The 19,448-nt window shown below is 42.4% G+C and overlaps 1 protein-coding gene across 10 annotated transcripts in view; it reads right to left on the bottom strand.

Moving 5' to 3' along the window:
- Positions 1-19,448, bottom strand: part of Garnl3 (GTPase activating Rap/RanGAP domain like 3) — a 145,694-nt gene that overhangs the window by 76,221 nt on the left and 50,025 nt on the right. For all 10 annotated transcript variants that reach the window (XR_013438305.1, XM_078048246.1, XM_078048247.1 and 7 more), the window contains one exon: positions 10,622-10,696. Coding sequence is in view for 8 of the 10 variants with exons in the window: in XM_078048246.1 (XP_077904372.1) it covers positions 10,622-10,696 (75 nt within the window). In the remaining 2 variants the exon portion in view is untranslated. The remainder of the gene's footprint in view (positions 1-10,621; positions 10,697-19,448) is intronic.

Genomic DNA, 19,448 nt, shown 5'->3' with positions numbered 1-19,448 from the left:
GAATGAATATTAAATGTTACTAAGAGCTTTTTCTTCTTTTTTGCCACTATTGAGAGAATAGTTACATGGAGGAAAATCATAGTGATGTAATGTGTTATATATAGCAACAGTTCTTCTGGTGTTGAAGAATTCTTAGACTTCTGGAATGCACCCTACTGGGTCATGGGGTATTATTCTTTTAATGGAAAGCTGGCTTTAAAAAATGATTTATGCATCATAGTTGTTAATGAGATGGATTGAAGCTTCTTTGGTGTTTGTGTTGCTGTCACATTCTCGGGGTTACAAACTGAATCGAGAAACTTCCTGCCTTTACCATAGCTCTGGAAATACTAACATTTGCCAAGAGCTCTAAATGCCAAGTATCAGGCTATGCATTATTTCCAGAACTGCCACCATCAATTTGATGAGACACAGTCTACTTTAACCCCATTCTTTCTGATGAGGAAATCGAGACTTAGTAAGTTAATAAATGTTGCTTATGGATGCAGAGATAATCAGTAGCAGAGCTGGAATTGAAGCCAGTTCCCATTTCAGAGGTGTTTTCTCTCTTTAATTTTAGCCATTACATCATTTTCTGTGTCTTTTTTTGTGTGTTCCTGCCTTTTTAACTTATCAGGGAATAAAACTGTAGGTTAAAGTTTCTTAATATTATTATGCTTTTTTTGGATTATCTTGAATTTTGAAAAACAGCTGCAGCTAAATATGTATAAATCTTTATTTGGAAAAAATTTTTAAACTTATATAAGAGTGGCAAGAATAAGAACAGTGAAGAGAGCTGTGAGAATGAGAAAGCAGAGAGCATCCCCTTCACCAGGCTCCCCTGTGAAAACGTCTCACCCGCCATTTGTTCTCTCACCTACACACACACACACACACACACACACACACACACACAATTTTTTCTGAACCATTCAAGACTCAGATGCATAAAAAATAGCCCTTGGGAGCTCGGGTTCTGGCTCAGTGGTAGAGCACTTGCCTAGCATGTGTGAGGCATTGGGTTCTGGTTTTGATTCTCAGCGCCATGAAAACAAATTAAATAAATAAAGTAAAGTTATTAAAAAAAAAAAAGAATAGCCCTTTACTGCTCAACGCTTCAGTGTGTACTTCTCAAGCAAAGGGACATCTTACATAACCACAGCGTGGCTTTGCCAGTGTCTGTACGTTTAACATTGGTGCATCGCTTTTATTTTCTATATTCCCATTCCATCAAGTGGCTCAACAGTGCTGTTTGAAGCTTTGTCCTTCTTTAGTGCGGATCAATTTGTTGTCATGCCTCTAGCTTCCCCTCATCTGCAACTTTTCCACACATTCTCTTTTATGACAGTGACATTTTTGAAGACCCCAGCACCCTTTTTCCTGTTTTTTTAAATAAAGCCCTCCACGTTTGGAGTCTGCCTGACATTTCTCCGCACTTAGACTCGGGGTCTGCACACCTGTGGGAGCACCATGAGTGAGGCTGGTCCTTCTCAGCTTATGGAGACACTGGCCCAAGATGCCCTGTGCTCCTTGTTGGTGAGGTTAATTCTGATCACCTGATCAGGGTGTCCCTCTTGGCTTTGACCTTGTGGTGTGACTTAAGAGGGCGTATTGTTGGAATCTGCTCCTCATAGGTTCACTAGCAACAGCCCTTTACTTCCTAACCAGGAGCCCTGGCAGTGCTCCTGCTCCACAGAGGTCTCTACCTGACACCAGGCAGAGTGCCGCCTCTACCTAGGGCCTGTCAGCCAACCTTGGGCATCAGTGGACCAGAGCAGGGTGTAGCCCAGGAAGCTGGCCTCAGCCAGTCAGACCCCTCAATAGTTGGTATCATTGCCTTGAGCCCTGGAACCTAGAAAGCTTCCTAGAGCCTGAAGAGGAGACTCTCTCATGTCCCCAGCACAGCTAAACTCCTGGAGCCTCCAAGATTTGCACAACTCAGAGAGGGTTCTTTGAGGCAGCGGCACCAGATGGCAGCTCAGCACTTCTCAGATTTGTTGGAATGTGCACTCCTGAGTTCACTGTAGAACTCCTCCTCCGGATCTCTCTGGATACTTTTTTTGTTTTGTTTTTGTGGTGCTGGAGATCAAACCCATGATCTCATGCAAACTAGACAAGCACTACACTGCAATCCAAGATCTGCATTTTAACAAGCAACCGGGTGATGTTGATGACATGAAATTTTCAGAACCAATGCTCTATGCCAGGGGTTCTGAAAGAATTGAGGCTGGAAAGGGGGAAAGGACTCAAATGGGGCAAAACAAATACATCTGTATTTTCCCTAACTTCCAGAATTTAGTGTTTCATTCAAGACGAGCATATAAAATAAAGTTCAGTAGAGTGAACAGTCCTGGTAAACCCCCCCCCCTCTCTCTCACATACACACACACACACACACACACACACACACCAGATACTTTTAAAAACTTGATAAAACTCATATAATGATTGCAGCTATCTAGAAACACTGTTTATGTTCTTCCACCATTTAAAATTATAGTAGTTACAGAATCTACTTCTGGATTGGTTATTTAATATAAGCAAAAAACACATATATCATGAATTAGGTTTAGAAAATCCTCCTGGGGCTGGGGATATAGCTTGGTGGCACAACACCTGCTTAGCATACACGAGACTCTAGGTTTGATTCCCCAGCAATATGAAAAAAAAATTCTGATAACTTGATTATTGATCAACCATTTCCTTTGTAATCCTCTGTGGCTTTTTAAAAATATTTTTTTTAGTTGTAGATGGATATGATATCTTTATTTGTTTATTTTTATGTGGTGCTGAGGATAAAACCCAGTGCTTCACACGAGCAAGGCAGGTGCTCTACCACTGAGCAACAGCCTCTGCCCCAATCCTCTTATTTTATATGCCTTTAAAAATATTATTCTGAGAAGGGATCTACAGACTTCAGCAGACTGCTGAGAAGGGTTGAAGGAACAGAAAATGCACACCTAGGACCTCTGAAGCACGTGCCTCTGCCTGCCTTTCTCTAGAGGCTGCTGGTGGCAACTGTGGAATGGACTAACCCAGGAGAGGCAAGATGCAGCCAGCATCTGGAGGGAAGGACAATGGGACTGGGCAGTGGCTCATCTCAAAAGTCAGGTACAAGCTGTTAATTATAGGCCTTTTTTTAGAAAATGATTTAAAAGTTACCTATTTAACTTTCATCTTCACTGAATATTTAACTGAAATAAATATTTAACCCAAAAAGTTGTGAGTCTCAGTAGCAAGCACCTCCTGGCTCTGATGAAAAGCACACATGACGGGATGTGAAGACAAGAATGCACACAGGAAGCAACAGGGCCAGAGCCACAACCCCCTGCCCAGGACCCAGGAGAACATCTCTGAAAACAAGCGCCTACTTGGGATGACATAGTGGCCGTAATGGGACATGCAAGTGTCCAGCTTTTTACATGTGAGCACCCTGGTAACCACTGTCTGATCACGACCGGAAGTGTTCTCAGTGTCCTGGAGGCTCCTGTCATTACCCAGCCACATCCTCAAAGGCAACCACTAGCTGCCATCTGTCTCCACGGGCTTTATCTGCTCTGGAACATCATAAAAATGAAATCACTTCCTGTGTTCTCCAGGTTTCCAGTCCTGTGACATTCTGTCTGTGATGTTCTCCTTTCCCTGGCTGCAGCCGTTCTTTCTTGTTCACACTGTGTGGTCCATGGGTGGTAACAGCTCAGGTTCATTCTCCAGCTGGTGGACATTAGGATTGTTTGTGATTTTATTAAGAATAAAGTCACTGTGAACGTTCTGTGTCTTTCTGTCCTGGGACACAGAAGATGCACACGTTCAGTTTTAATAGGTGCTGCCAGACAGATTTCCAAAGAGGAGTCACCACTTCACACTCCTACTCACCATGTGTGGGTTCCAGCTGCTCCATAGCCCCTGACCAGATGCTCAGCATTTCAGGTCTTCACTTCAGCACTTCTGGAAGAGTGCAGCAGCACCTAACTGTGGTTTTAATTCTCAATAAATTCTAATTATTTTACATATGCCTGATTTTACAAAGGAGGTCAGGAATACCGAAACTTTGTCTATAGCAATTTAAGGTGTCAATGAAACAGGAATGTGTTATTTGCTGCTGACAAGAAAGTTAGGAGGAAATATTGTGATGAGAGTATTTTCTAGATAACTGAACTATTTAGCTCTGCAACTGCCCGTGTTTACTTTACACCCATGTAGACGTTTGCTAAAGGTCTCAGTAGGTTAATGGGCTCACACTGTTCTATGCTGCAGAAGTGCCTGGACAGGCCAGCTGTCCAGAGAGTTCGAAGGCTCAGAAAACCTCGTCTTCTCTGCTTTGAATTCCAAAGCCCACCAAAGCTTCTTATTGCCTTCACTCTTTTTTTTTTTTTTTAAAACCCATTTATACTTGTGGAATGTGAAGGAGGGGGCCTGAAACTGGCCAGGATATTTTAAGAATTCAACAAAATCTATATATGAAACACTGATTTTTTTAAAAAAAAATTTTTTTAGATGTTGATAGACTTTTATTTTATTCATTTATTTATATGCAGTGCTGAGAATTGAACTCAGTGCCTCACCCATGCTAAGCAAGCACTCTACCACTGAGCCACAACCCACGCCCTGAAACACTGATTTTATTTGAATGTTCTTAAATATTTGGCTTCAAGCAGAGAATCAACACAATACAAACCTGCAACAAATGAGTCCCCAAATTTCACATAATGCCTATGATTTTACATCATCTCTTTCATAGTGAGCTCAATAAAAAAGTGAAAGCCTTGAATAGCTTGGCTTTTAGTTCCTCAATTAAATTGCTAAGAGAACCCTGGCAGGATGGAAGATAGATTTTTTTAAAAAAAAACTAAATTTTGGGGGGCTGGGGTTGTGGCTCAGCAGTAGAGTGCTTGCCTAGCATGTGCGAGGCCCTGGGTTCGATCCTTAGAATCACATAAAAACAAATAAACAAAATAAAGGTACTGTATACAACTAAAAACAAATAAATATTTTTTAAAAAACTAATTTTTTAAAAATTACAATTGTAATCAGGGATAGAAGCTGCTTGTAAAAAAGTAAAATTAAACAAAAATTAAAATCCATTTTCTCCTCATCTTCTACGTTCCATTCCACTTCTTTTCCCTAAAATAACCATACTATCAGATTGATTTTGGATAGTGCCAGATCTTCTTAATGCATTTTCAAAGATGTGTTTCCTTTACACACACACACACATCAGACACATACATGTGAATACACACATATACATGATTTGTTTTCATAAATGGGACAATAGTGCAGATATTACACTGAAGCTTGGTTTTTCACTAAAGAAAACATCTTGGAGCAGGGCATGGTGGCACGCGCCTGTAGTCCCAGCTATTTAAGAGGTTAAGGCAGGAGGATTGCATGAGCCTACCAGTTCAAGACCAGCCTGGCAACAGTGAGACACTGTCTCAACAAGTACAACAGCATCTTGGGAATAGTCCTATGTCAAGACATAAAGAGCTAATTTGTTTAATATATACAGATCTAACTTATTCTTTTTAATAATTTGGGTTGACTATAGACTTATAAAACCTGTGAAGAACATGGAAGAGTCCAAGGAGGGAAGCTAAGCCTCCAGCTGTTGTCCTGAACTCTCAGGCTCATTCTCCAGAAGCAATTATGGTTACATTCTCAAGTATCCTTTTGGAAATTTTCTTACATATTGACAAGCATATTTATCTTTTTTTTTTACAGAAGGAAAATGGATATTATACAAATAATTCTAGAATTTGCTCTTCTGTCTAACACTCTGCTGTGATGTTTTTCTATGGTAGTGAATATACCTCTATTTCATTTTTTTTTTTTTGGACCAAGTATTGAACCCAGGGGCAATTAACCACTAAGCCACATCCCCAGTCATTTTAAAAATATTTTGTTAGAATTTTTAGACAGAGTCTTACTAAGTTGCTTAGGGCCTAAATTGCTGAGTTTGGCCTTGAACTTCTGATCCTCCTACCTCAGCCTCCCAAGCCTCTAGGATTATAGACATGCATCACCACACCCAGTTCTACTTCATCTTTCCAATAGTTGAGACTAATCATTCCAGTATTTCAATTATACAGTCATAATTGTACCATAATTTATATTAATCATTCCTCTATTCATGGAAATCGAAGTTGTTTCCAGATTTTTTCCCACTATTTTAAATATTGCTGCAGTACACATCTTAGCAGAACTGAGGCCAAATGGTATACACATTTGTAGTTATTGCTAATTGCCCTCCCCAAAGATTAAACTAATTTCTACATCCCTCAATAGTGTATAAGAGAACCATCCCCATGCTAACGACCATTGTTGTAAAGAGCCGAGAGACTGTCCCCTCTGCTCCACTATCTATTAATTGGTACATACAAGTGAGCAGTGTTGGAGCTCCCTAGTGCTAGACCCACCTGGGGGTCATGCACATTTTAATTAATAATCTGAATGAGCACACAGATGGCAAGACAAGAATATCTGAAGGAAATATAAAGCTGCTCAGTGTTTCAGCTAATAGGACAGGTGACAAAATCAAGATGTCACAAAAATTCTTGATAATTAACAATCATGGGACTCTCTAATGAGATTAAATTCAGTGAAGATAATGCAAAATCCTACCCTTAGGTGCAAAATATGAAGTACTCCAGTGCAGGGCGGGGAGGCTAGGTGCTGTGAAGTGGGCTGCATCTCCCTCTCTACCAATCAGGAGCTGAGGCTCAGAGACACCGAGCTGCAGACCAGTAAGTGTTGGAGCTGAGATGGGAAGCTAGGTCTGTGTAACTCCAAAGTCATCCCTGCAACCCCACACTGCCTCACTGCTAAACCCCAGCACACATGAAATAGGCAGGGGTGGGGGACGCCATACTGTCAGGTCATAGTGGGTTTAGGGGCTTCAAAAAAGTAGACGGAGTGTCTACAGTAAGGAAGGAGAAAGCCCAGCTTCCTCTGTGGCCTTATAGAGCACATCCAGAGCCCTGTGTTTCCTTCTGAGCACTTAAGGCTCATTGGCTAGAGATGTTATTACCTCGATTTGATCATTGCACACTGAAACTTCACACTGTACCCCATAACTATGTTCAATGATTATGTGTCAATCAAAAGTAAATAAATTTGCCAGTTAAAAATTCTGACACATAGTAAGTATATTTGGTAAGTTTTCAATATTATTACTAAAATTATAGAAGTAGGAATGAGAAATTAATAGTGAGGAGGTAGACTAAACAAGAAGGGTCAATATGCATGATGACTTATAAATATGTTAAGAAACTAATAAAATTAAAAATAAGATGCTCATTAGTGGCCTCCCATGTACCCAAGGAACAGAAAGGAGGATAATGGAGGCACTGGTTCCATCTAATAAGGAACACAACAGATATCTCTGAATACGGAAGACCCATCATGGTGAAGAGGGCTCAGCCTTACCCTATGGGGCTGTGGAGAACAAAGCAGAAAAAATAGATGTGCTCTGTTCAGTGAAAAGAATTTTATACCAATTAGCAATTCTGAAAAATGGAATTATCTACTCTGGGGATGTAGAATAATGGGAGACAGATATTTGGCCTTTGACCCTGGTTCCTGACATTGAGCTCCTAAAATCCTTGGAATTCCCTGAGTGAGAAGGGTAACAGGCAGGCCTTTTGTTCTAAGGAGGTGACTCTTGGTGGCCAGTTGTTGGAAAGACTAAGCCTTGATTAAAAGCTTGGAACTTACATCCCCACCTCCAAATCTCCTAGGAGAGAAGAGGGCTGGAGAGAGAATCATTGATGAATGGCCAATTCAGTCCATCAATCATGCCTGTGACATGGCCATAAGCCCCCCACACCGGGGTTCTACAGAGCTTCCTGTTGTTGGACAGTGACAAGAGTAAACTGCTTTCCTGAGCTCCTGAGTCATTTCAGCAAATCAGGGAACCTGAGGAGGGCTATGGAAACACTGGCCAAGCAAGCCAGTGGGGAGGGCTGTGTGGCCACCCATGGCCTTCACATGAACCTGCAGTTCTGGTCTGTCCCCTGGATGTTTAAAGGCCTCAACCCAGGGACTGAGTTTAAAGGTACCTTGCAAAAGCAAACCAAAATCCTCTGTGCCAAAGGCAATGTGCTGAGGGCCTCCAGTGTCCTCAGGATGAATTTCAAGACCAGACAGCACAGAACCAGGTGGCCAGGCACACTCAGACACAACAGACGGCGAGTCACAGAAACCTCTGCTCGCCGTCCAGAGAAATAAAAGGCAAATTCAACATTATCTTAAGGAAACAGCAAACTATAGGAGGTGACCATGCAACCTTAATGTAGCCAGTGGATTCTTACACACTGAAAGCAAAGCAACCAAAGAAACAATAACAATAGTACTGTGTACTATCAAGTTAAGAACTCTGTGATTCAAAGGACACAATCAAGAAAGCAGGAAAAAAAAACATAGAATGGGAAAAAGTTTTTACAAATCATGTATCTCATAAGGTCTAGTGTGTACCCTATATAAAAGACCCTTATAATCCAAAAATGAAAGCACAAGTAACCCAATAATGAAATACTTTGTAATTTGTTTTTTCATGGGTTCAGAAAATTTTAAATTGCTGTATTGAGTCCTCTATTGCACTAACTTCTCTAATTAACTCAGAGCAAGGCTGATTATCTTCCTCTGAGTGTTATGTGCCTCTGGGGTCTTTCATTGGGTGGGACATTGAATTGGACACTTGTCAGAAGCTTATAACTGAGGACCATCAACATAAAACAAAGCCAAGGTACTCCAACTGAGAACTCATGCTCAGTAGCTTTGGTGGAAACAAAATCTAAAACACTACTTGATCTTGGTATTATCTTCCAGAGAAGCAATCTGACGGGACTGTGTTTCATATGCAGCAGACCACAGTGATCTGTTAAGTCAACAGATCCACCAATGGTTCCAGTAGTCAAAGGACCTACCCAAGGTCATGCTGCTGGTGAGCTGTAGAGCCATGACTTGAGCCCAGGCATCTGACTCCAGAGTCAGTCCTGCCCATGACCTGCCACAGGTGATTTCCCATCCATGGCTAGGAGCCAGAACCTGTCCCCAGGTGTACGTCAGAGTAGGTGACTCGGCCTGGTGAGCAGTGTTTGATGGCCAAAGTTCATGGTGATTTCAGGACCACATGAAGACCCCATTTATGTCTTTCCTGGAGGCATGGGTTTCCTCCAGACACAAGTCCCAGCAGGGGCCAGAGCTATGCTTGGTGGGTATAGTCCAAGGCAGTTTGCTCATTTTGGGCTGGGCTGAATTCTAAAAGCTTTTGGTGGCAGAAGCATGTCCTGAGGCACACTAGTCTCTGGGGTCTCCAGTGTGTTGGTTCTCAGAGCAGAAACTTAGCATGGTGGTCACTGGTTTTCTGAGCACTGAAACAGGGACTTGCTGCTTATGCTCTGGGCTTTGCACCTGGGATATGCGAGGCTTTGTGTTTTGTGTCATCACAAGCCACTTGGGGAGGGCCATTTCAAAGCTTCAGAGGCCAACTTCCTGACATCATTCTGGTAAGAAGTCTGTGGGTACCTGTTCAGGGGCTTGGCCGAGGACAGTGATGCCTCCTTTTGCCTGACACAGCAATAGTGAGGGCACCATACCTGGGTGAATGGGTACGCTAAGCCAGGGCCAAAGGTGAAGATGAACATTGACTTCCTGGATGCTAGGGCCTTTCAAGTTCAGCCCATAGTCTTTCACCAAGAATCTGCTTTGGGAAGTGGTTGGGCGAGCAGCACTGGCAATATGGCAGCGATCAGGGAGCGACAACAACCATGATCACAGGAGCGAACCCCTACTGTATGCCAGGTGCAGGGCTGAGAGCTTTCCAGCTCACCTCACTGAGCTCACTCAAGACTCTCAAGACAGTTTCTGATTCACAGATGATGAACTGAGCTCAGCAAGGCTGGGCTCCTCACCCAGGTCATACAACTAGAGTGGGGAGCTGGAACTTGAACCCAGGCTTGTCTGATTCTAAAGCTGGGGTGCTAAAGCACTGATTAGCTACCTTGAAAACAGGCTCAGAGATGAAAAAGAATCAGGAGCTTCCACTGTACTCTGCAATTTCAGGGGAAGATTCCAAGGGACAGAGCGAGATATGCAGGTCTTAAAGAAAAGAAAAGAAAAGTGATCCCTGTGCCTGGCAGCAAGGAAGATCATTAGAGCTCAGAAGGAGGGCATGGGCCCAGGGAGTGGTGGGCAGCAGTATCCTCCTTTCCCTGCAGCTTCTCTGAATAAAGGTAACATTGGTAGTCAACACAGCTTTTGCACCTTTCTCCTGGAAATGGATCTGTTCGTGTGGCAATGCAGGGCTGACCAGCCTGGCAAATGGTCGGAGCTTGGATCCAAAAAAGATGCTGTGGATTATTTTTTACCACTCTGACGGAACAATGGCATGTGTCCACCTGGTTTTATGACAGAACTTTTAAAAGATATGTGTCACCCAATTACTAGCACATTCCATGCCAGGGTAATAGCAGTGCCCCTCCACATCTACTCCATGCAAAGCTCTGGAAAGCTCTGTTTACCCCTTCCAGAGCTCCATTCAGGTGAGTCATTTGTGACCATCACAAACTGTCCACTGCTGTGGCACAGGCATCACAATTGTGTGCTTGGTGCCAGAACAGGAACTGAGGAATATTCTTACCTCATCTGAAGAGCCATTTTCCACTCTGAATCTGCCTGCCCTCTGGATAGCTCCATCAGCATCACTGGAAATAAGCTAGGGGAAAAAAGAGCATTCAGTCAGTAGCTGGGCCACCATTTGCAATGCCCCTTCTGTCCAAATGGCTTCCTGCTATACTCAAGCCAAATCAAACATGAGCTGACGGGCCCTGCCTTGAAGCTAAGGGCTCCTTTTAAGTCCTATCAGTTGAGTCCTCAGAGCATCAGTCCCTCAATCTTAGAAGTCCAAGAGTCAGGACCACATGGGCTGCAAGAGTGGAAAATGAGAGCATCAAATCCAAATCAGAACATTTTCCAAAACTGAAAAACATTAAAGCAATGGTCTGTGGAAAAATAATCTTTCATACACATCAAATGTGGACAAGCAGCGGCTCACAGATGGCAAAACTCAAAGCCAAGCATCAAGTTCAACTGCCTTCCCAGGGCAGCCGGAAGAACAATTAGTGGCTGGCAGGAACGCAAGGATCCACTAGTATCAGAGGAAGCTCTTGTGCCTCATTCAGTTTTAAACAGTTTCCAAAAGGCCAACACATGCCTTCCAGGTGGGCAGACTGTCTGAGTAATGGCAAGAGGGCACTTGCAGACGGATGGTCTTCAAGGGCTGTGTGCTAGGAGGAGGCGAGGGGGGAGGAGAGCACACGTGGCACCACAGTCCTCAGACTGCTCCCCAAGATACTCTCCTAGATTTGTCAGAGTGACTTGGAAAAATGATCTCTCTTCTTTTAACCTTTTATATCTACCTGTAATTTTCATCGAAGATCTGCCAACAACTTCCACACCCCAGACTTATTAGAATATGCTTGCTGTGGGTGGGAGGGGCGCATCCTACAATTCCATCTCAGGCTCACCCAGTAAAACAGAAACACTATCTTAGGAGAGATTTGCTATCTATTACTTTCACTAGTATTTACAAGACATGGAGATGTTAAAGTAAGAGAAAAATTTCAGAGAACCTCCCCACAAATTTTCCCAAGGAAAATTATTTGAGAAAGATTGGCACATTTTTCTCAAGATAAACATAAAAATAGTATTGAGTGTTTATTGAGTACTTATATGTGCCATCTATTCTTTTGCCCTTAATATGTATTATCTTACTTAATTCTTAAAATAACACAAGGCTGAAACTCTTATTAATTTCATTTATGAGCAAGGAAATCGAGGCAGAGAAGGGTAAATCAATAGCTCCCAGATAGCTGCCCAGACAGAGCTGGGAGTGAGCAAAGGCAGCCAGACAGTGGATGCCGTGATCCTCATCTAACCAGACCTTACTTGAAAGGTCCAGGAGGCCCAGTTTTCATATCTAATCTTTAACCTGCAAAGCAATTCCTAAAAACAAATAAAAAGATTTCTATGTATATGCCTGGCTATTGCTGGTAGCAGATCCTATACTGCTGATAAACTGAGAGTTTGCCTTATCCAAACAGAAGTCTGGCTTTACCCTAGGCTCCTGGGATATACCTTCTAAGCCTGAGGAATTTCCTGTGTCTCTTCACATAGGGGCCTTGAGCCACACTAGATAGTAAGTAACATTGTGGAATATGGTGAGGGCTCCCGTTCACATAGTACAGGTCTCCCATGGAGGGGCTGGAGGCTAAGGACAGCCACACGGTGGTCAGCCATATCCTCATGGTCAGGCCCACTGAGGACTCTGGATCCCGCGGCTCAGTGAGTTCTCCAAGTGCACTGCCACACATTGTTGCCAGCAGGGGTTGTTGCTGCCCAGGTCTCCAGCTGGAAGCTCTGCTTCTGGACCCTCCTGGACTCTGCCCTGTCTGATTCTCGTCTGTATCCTTTGGCTGCCACTTGAACGTAAGTGAGCTGAACAGCTTTTGGTGAGTTCTGAGTCCTTCTAGGCAATGATTGAAACTGAGGGTGGTCCTTGGGCCCAAACTCTGCACTTGGTGTCAAGTGAGGCTGAGCTTGTGGACTGTTCTCTGACTTTACAGAGGCCAATTCTAAAGTACAAGAGCAAGATTGATTTGGGTCTCTGAGGGTCATTGTCATTTCCACAAGGTAGTGTAGAGGACTCGGCACCAGCGTCATCCTTGCTGTAGGTGTGCACTCACTGTTAAAGCAGAAGGAGCAGCAAATAGGATCCAAGCTGGGTGTCACTGGCGTAGACTGCCTCAAGGGCTCTGGGAGAGCCATTTTGCGATCATATCTGGACTTAGCAAGAAAAAGAGTGCTATAATTAGCTAGTAATATCTCACAGGTATATGAGAGGAGTGTACTCTCCTTGTTATGCCTAAAATAGAGGTGGGTAGATAAAGTCTTGATGATAGCTTGTTCCATCTAGGACTGGGGAGAAGAGCGACCATCTTTCACCAATCCACTCATTCACTCTTAAACCAATACAAATTAAAAGTCTGCCATTATGTTCCAGACCCTGTCAGGCACAAGCAACCTTGCCTTTTCCTTTGCTGATGTTAGAGTAAGAAGCATATGGCTCGCCTTGCTTAAGAAGTTCAGAAAGAAAGGAAGAACACAATTGATGATTTGATGGATAGAAGGAATTTAGCTCCCTGTGAACTTAGGAGCATGAGTTCCCCATCTCTCCTTCACAGTCTGCAAATAAGTCACCATCATCTCTCACCTGGATGACTGTGACAACCTCTACTGGTCCAGACACCTCCACCACTGCTCCTCAGCCACAATTCCTCATAACACCACACCATGCTGGGTGGTTTTGGCAAACTGCTTGCTCATCTGTGCCTACAATCCACTTCCCTGCAGCACCCTTTCTTCCCACCAGAGGGCGTGTGCGTGTGCATGTGGTGCACCAAAGTACGGAGACCCTTTGGCCCACCTCCCCCATCCCCAGTTCCCCCAGTGAAGCCAGCTCATTCTTCAGGCCTGCCAAGTCCCCACTACTCCAAGATCCTTCACTGACCTCACTGCCCAGGGAAAGGATGCCCTGCAAATTTCCAAGTACCCCGGGGAGTGATGTTTTCCCTTCCTCAAATGATCACTTGGTCCATCATCAGCTCTCCTCCAACACTCCCTCTGCCCCCCAGAGCTGCATGAGGACAGCCGGTATCCCCAGAGCTAAGCATACCACCTGCCATAGTGCAGACACTCATCAAGCATTTATGAACAAGAAATACACAACTAAATGAAGGCTGAAATCCTACTGAAAGCGACAAAAGAAATTTAAAAACAGGGGCAAACCTGTGAAACCAGAGAGGATTCGTTACTTTTGTGTGAGAAATGTCACAGAAATCTACCAGGTTCATCATGTGGGAAAGACAAAGTGACAGAATAGCTCGGGAATCACTATGGCAAAGGAAGTCAACCTGGTGGCAAATTCATCAAATCCTGTGGGTTCACACTCACACCCTGTGCACACGCTGGCGAGTGTAGGGTGGCCCCTGAGGGTGGAAGGCCTGCCAGTCACTGGGCTGACACAGAGTGGCAGCCCCAGCATGCCCCACCCAACCCCACCCTACAGCTGGCTCGGGCAGCTGTGGCGGCTGGTGCCTGATGAAGACTGGCACACCAGCTGAGGCAGGAGGAGACCGAGCCAGCAAACTAAGGGACAAAAACAAACCACACTAACACTGCAGGAAAACCCCTGTAACGGAAGAGAGGCTGTAGCCAGGAGCTGTGTCAGCCAGTTCTCTTTCAGTCACTCTTCACAGACCTCTGATCTGGCCACCAAGACCACACAAAGTCTACACTCTTCCCTTTGCTGAAAGATTTGACTCAGAAAAGTCAGTTTCTACTGGAACCATTTAAATGTCCAATACCACAGTGCAGTTCACCCTGTATAGTTAAGGTTCCAGCTGCCATCAATGTGAGTGGACAATGCCATTCACATTGTCCTCCAGTGACAGAAATGTACCTGGACACAAGGCTGGACCTCAGTCCCCTGAGGTGGCCATCTGACAGTTCTCTCCATTTGTAGGTGGGCCAAAGTCCTGGGTGGCATTTATATTATAGACTCAGGCCTTCCAGGAGAGAGGCAATATCTCCCCTGCACCCTTTCTCTTCCACTGGCTAGAACCCCCATAACCAGAGGGGTCCTGGAAGCTCACATTGAAACCCACAGGAAGACAGTGGCTTATCTCAAGCCTGAGTTTGGGAGCACAGCCACCTCCCACTTCCAGTACCTGGCTGGATGTGAAAAATAAATCAACGTGCTGCATTCCACTGCACTGCGATGTTCCAAGCCAACTATTACCCTCATGAGGCAGGAAAAAAAAAATCACTGGTCTTATGACAAGCTCATAATTCAAAAGGTGGAAACTGACCTGAAGTATCAAAGCAAATGTTCTATAAAACAGATTTACTACCTAAAGCACAAGCATATTTTAGAAAGTCTCTAGTTATTGCAAAAATTTTGGGGTGAACTGCATGTATGAAAATAATCTGTAATTAGCTTACAGATGAAGTGCATTGATTCCTGGATTTTGAACAGCAGCGGCCACCATGAACCAAATCACTGATGCTAAGAAGAAAATAACTAGATTATCAATTTGACACAAATAGAGGAAAATGATGATAAAAACCAGAGACATGCCTGGGGGATGCATGAAGAATGACCCATGTCATGAAGGTGGTCTGTGGGCAGAGCCCAGAAGGAACCAAGTCACCCCTCAGACCCACCTGCTCCTCCAGCATGGCATCTGCTATCGAGTGAGGCCGAAGCCCGAGAAGCCTCCTGTGTTGAACACAGTTGGGCCTGAATGACAGGGGAAGAGGGCAGACAGCAGACAGTCTGCCATCTGACCACTCCGGAGCCAGCAGCAAGGGGCAGGTGGGTCAGGTCTCCTCTCACCTGAGAGCACATGGGGCCCTTGGTTAATCTTCAAGGAGAAGTGTCCAGAGAAGAGATTTTTTCAAATAAGTGCTCTGTCCTTAAACACAACACTGCCTCTTCAGGAGTTCAGTGGTTCATGAAGATTTTTTTTTTAAGCTGGTATTGGGGATTGAACATAGAGGTTTTGCAAAAACAAATTATCCACTCTAAGTACAATTTTAAAAATATTTATTTTTTAGTTGTGGTTGGACACAATATCTTTATTTATTTATTTTTATTTGGTGCTGAGGATTGAACCTAGGGCCCTGCACTTGCTAGGTGAGTGCTCCACTGCTGAGCCACAACCCCAGCCCTCTAAGTACAATTTAAAAAAAAATAAAATAAACACTTTTTGCAGTGGCAAGCCTCTACCATTGAGCTATATTCCCAGCCCCATGCAAGATGTTTTTTAATCTGATCAATCCAGATCTGTATTCCTGAAGGATGCAGCCAAGAGGAGAGTGAAATGAGGAGGTAGCTAAAGGGGAGCACGGAACAACCAAGAGGTCAACAAAGAGAATGGCACCCACATCTTAATAAATATGAATAGGTTACATTTCCCTGTGGAAAGAAAAAAAGACTCAAGAATTAGGAACATAAATGAAATTCAACTAGTTGCAAAAGCCATCTATTATATACAATAAAACAATCATGAAAAACAAAGGTAAAATAAAAAATATTTTAGGGGCTAGGGATGTACTTCAGTGGTAGAACATTTGCCCAGTACCACCACAAAATAAAACAAGATGAAACCAAAAACACACATATGTGAACACAAAAAGAGAGAGAGAATAGTTGTATAAAATGAGGCACCCACTGAATGCTTGTTATCAGGGAGAATATTCTCTCTCTCTCTCTCTCTCTCTCTCTCTCTCTCTCTCTCTCTCTCTCTCTCTCTCTCTCTCTTTTGGTGGTGGTGGTACTAGGGATTGAACCCAAGGGTGCTCTACCACTAAAGTATGTTTCAGCTCTTTTTATTTTTTATTGTGAGATAGAGTCTTACTATTACCCACGTCAGCCTCAAATTTGCAAGCCTCCTGCCTTAGTTTCCCCAATTGCAGGGTTTATAGGTACACACTGCCACACCTGGTTTCTCTATTCTTGTGATGTTTCAAGAATTATGTACTTGGGGCTGGGGATGTAGCTTAGTGGTTGAGCACTTACTTAGTTAGTATGCACAAGGCCCTGGGTTTGATCCCTCGAGCTGCATAAAAGAAATTATTGGTAAGTTGGAACAACAACAGAAAAAACAGTGAAGGAAGAATAAAATCATAAAGTAAAACTTAAGAAAAAGAGGCATCAAATGAAAAAAATTAAAATATTATTGTTTAGGGAAAAATAGAATTACCCCCCCAAACGGACAATTATAAATATTTATATAATGAATAATAATATATAATTATACAATAAAACTATTATAAATAGGAGTTAATAAATAATAATTATAGGGGGGCCAGGAGTTCAGCTCAACACTAAAGCACTTACCTAGCATGTGTAAGACCTTGAGTTCAATCCTCAGTGCCACACACACACACAAATTATAGTGGGAAATTTTAGTATGTTTCTCCGACAGATCAAGGCAAAAACTAGTAAGGATTTATAGAAGAGTCAAATAATAAAATTAAAAAGCATTATTTAATAGCCATATGTTGAACTTAGCAAGGTACAGAGAATACACAATTAAAACATTTATTAAATTTTAATAATAAAATTAATATTAAAGTTAACATTGAACAAAAACCACAAAGATTGTATAAAATTCCTTAAGACCAAAAAAAAAAATCCTGTAAAACTGTACATATCATGTTTTAGTATAATGCAAGTGAGAAATCAATTCAAAAGGATCAAACAATTGGGAATTCAAAATATACACTTGAAAAAACTTGGGCTGACTACGAATAGTCAAACTGGATGTGATTCAAACCCGCCCAACAACAGGGACAGGATGCACCACAGCATACAAAGCCCTAGATGTTCTCTAATGGGAAAATTCATATTCTTAAATGCTTTCATTACTAAATAAATAAAAAAGGATAACAATAAGGAACTAAATAGTAATCTCTAGAAGATATGAAAAATAACCATGAAATAAACCCAGGACCAGCAGGGACAGGAATCAGCCAAAGACTGAAGAGGGCTGCGCAGAAGGAGGAGGGCAGTGGAATCCGTAGACACATGGGAGCAGGGGACGAATGTGCGCGGTGAAAAGGAAGAAAATCAAATACGATGACAAAGTAGAGAGAAATTTTTTTAAAAGATCAAGAGAATGCAATGTGAAACTATGAGAATACCATGAAAACTTCAATGAGTGAACAACTAAGAAAACATACAAAGTAAAAATTATTTTAAAAAGGGAAGAAACTTGAATCTGCCTATCACTATTAAAAACCCAAGATAGCAGAACACTGCCCACAAAGGCACCATGGCCTGGGGGTCTTCTGAAGAGGTGAAAGGTCCCGTCTTCTACATGCCCCCACCCCACAGTGGCCACAGATGTTTCCATAGAGAACTGGCAGATCTTTTGCATGTTTTGGGGGAGAAAGTCAGCAAAAGGGAGTTGACATGTATTGAACATCAGCAATGCTAAGGAAAGAAGGCAGAATGTTTAATTTATTTGGTCCCACAGCTCTGATTGGGTCAGACACCAAATGATCAGATCCCAAGGATGATATCTAGTAGACAGAAAAAGGAAATGACTAATTAGATGGTCAGTTGGCAATTCCTTTAGAATTCTTGCTCTGTTTAAATTTATTTTCACTTAACTAAAGTTAAAAAAAAAAAAAAAAAAACCTATCCCTCAACTGTACTAGCTCCACTTCAGGTGCTTGACAACTACACATGGCTACTGCACTGGACAGTGCAGCTATAAACATTTTTGCAATTGCAAAATTGCAGGACTGACCATGCTGGGCCTTCGTGCAACTCTTGAGATCAAACCGGTTTCTCATCTGATTTGTTAATTACACTAAATAGCAGTTATCTGTGTGAGTCAATGCTCTGAGTGGGCTCTGCCTAATCTCAGCCACACTGTAACTGACTCACACAACAATGAACAGTGTTCAATGTATTAGATGTTTTATTTCAGGAAAAAATTAATATCTAAGCAATAATATCCATTTGTAGAATTTAAGAAATTTATGGGCTATGGTTGTGGCTCAGTAGTAAAGAGCTTGCCTGGCACGTGTGAGGCACTGGGTTTGATTCTCAGCACAGATAAATAAAAAAAAGAAAGAAAGAAAGAAAGAAAGAAATTTAATAGAAAATAGGAAACAAGAGGGGCTGGGGTTGTGGCTCAGCATAGAGCACTTGCCTAGCAAGTATGAGGCCCTGGGTTCAATCCTCGGCACCACATAAAAATAAATAAATAAATAAATAAAATAAAGATATTGTGTACAACTAAAAAAAATAAATATTAAAAAAAGAAAACAGAAAACAAGAAGCAAAAAATGAAATTAACTCATCACTAAATAAAAATATCATTTGTTTCCTATTTAAAACAATTAAATGAGAATCTTTCTTAAATTAATATGAATACATACTTTCTCAAAAACAAAAATCTCTTTCTCCTCTACTTTACTTCTTTGTCTCCTGGGTTGACATTTGTTCCCATCCTAAATCTGTCTGGGATTACTGTGATTTCTGTTTAGCATGCACTGTGTAAGTGGCATTCAAGTGTATAAACCACAGAACAATATTTTTACTTGGTAAAGAATATCTCAGAAAGATTATGTAAAGGGCATCTTTAAAAATAATATTTTGTATTTTCCTCCAGATCTCCTTTCTTTAAAATGAGTGATAGTGGGGCTGGGGATGTGGCTCAAGCGGTAGTGCGCTCGCCTGGCATGCATGCGGCCCGGGTTCGATCCTCAGCACCACATACAAAACAAAGATGTTGTGTCCACAGATAACTAAAAAATAAATATTAAAATTAAAAAAAAATAAAAATAAAATGAGTGATAGTAAGTGCAGAGTTTAGGACTCAACTGACTGG

The sequence above is a fragment of the Ictidomys tridecemlineatus genome, chromosome 4, assembly GCF_052094955.1.
Source record: "Ictidomys tridecemlineatus isolate mIctTri1 chromosome 4, mIctTri1.hap1, whole genome shotgun sequence".
Classification (NCBI taxonomy): domain Eukaryota; kingdom Metazoa; phylum Chordata; class Mammalia; order Rodentia; family Sciuridae; genus Ictidomys; species Ictidomys tridecemlineatus.
The sequence above is the reverse complement of the archived record's forward strand: the minus strand, read 5'-3'. Positions and strand labels throughout refer to the sequence as shown.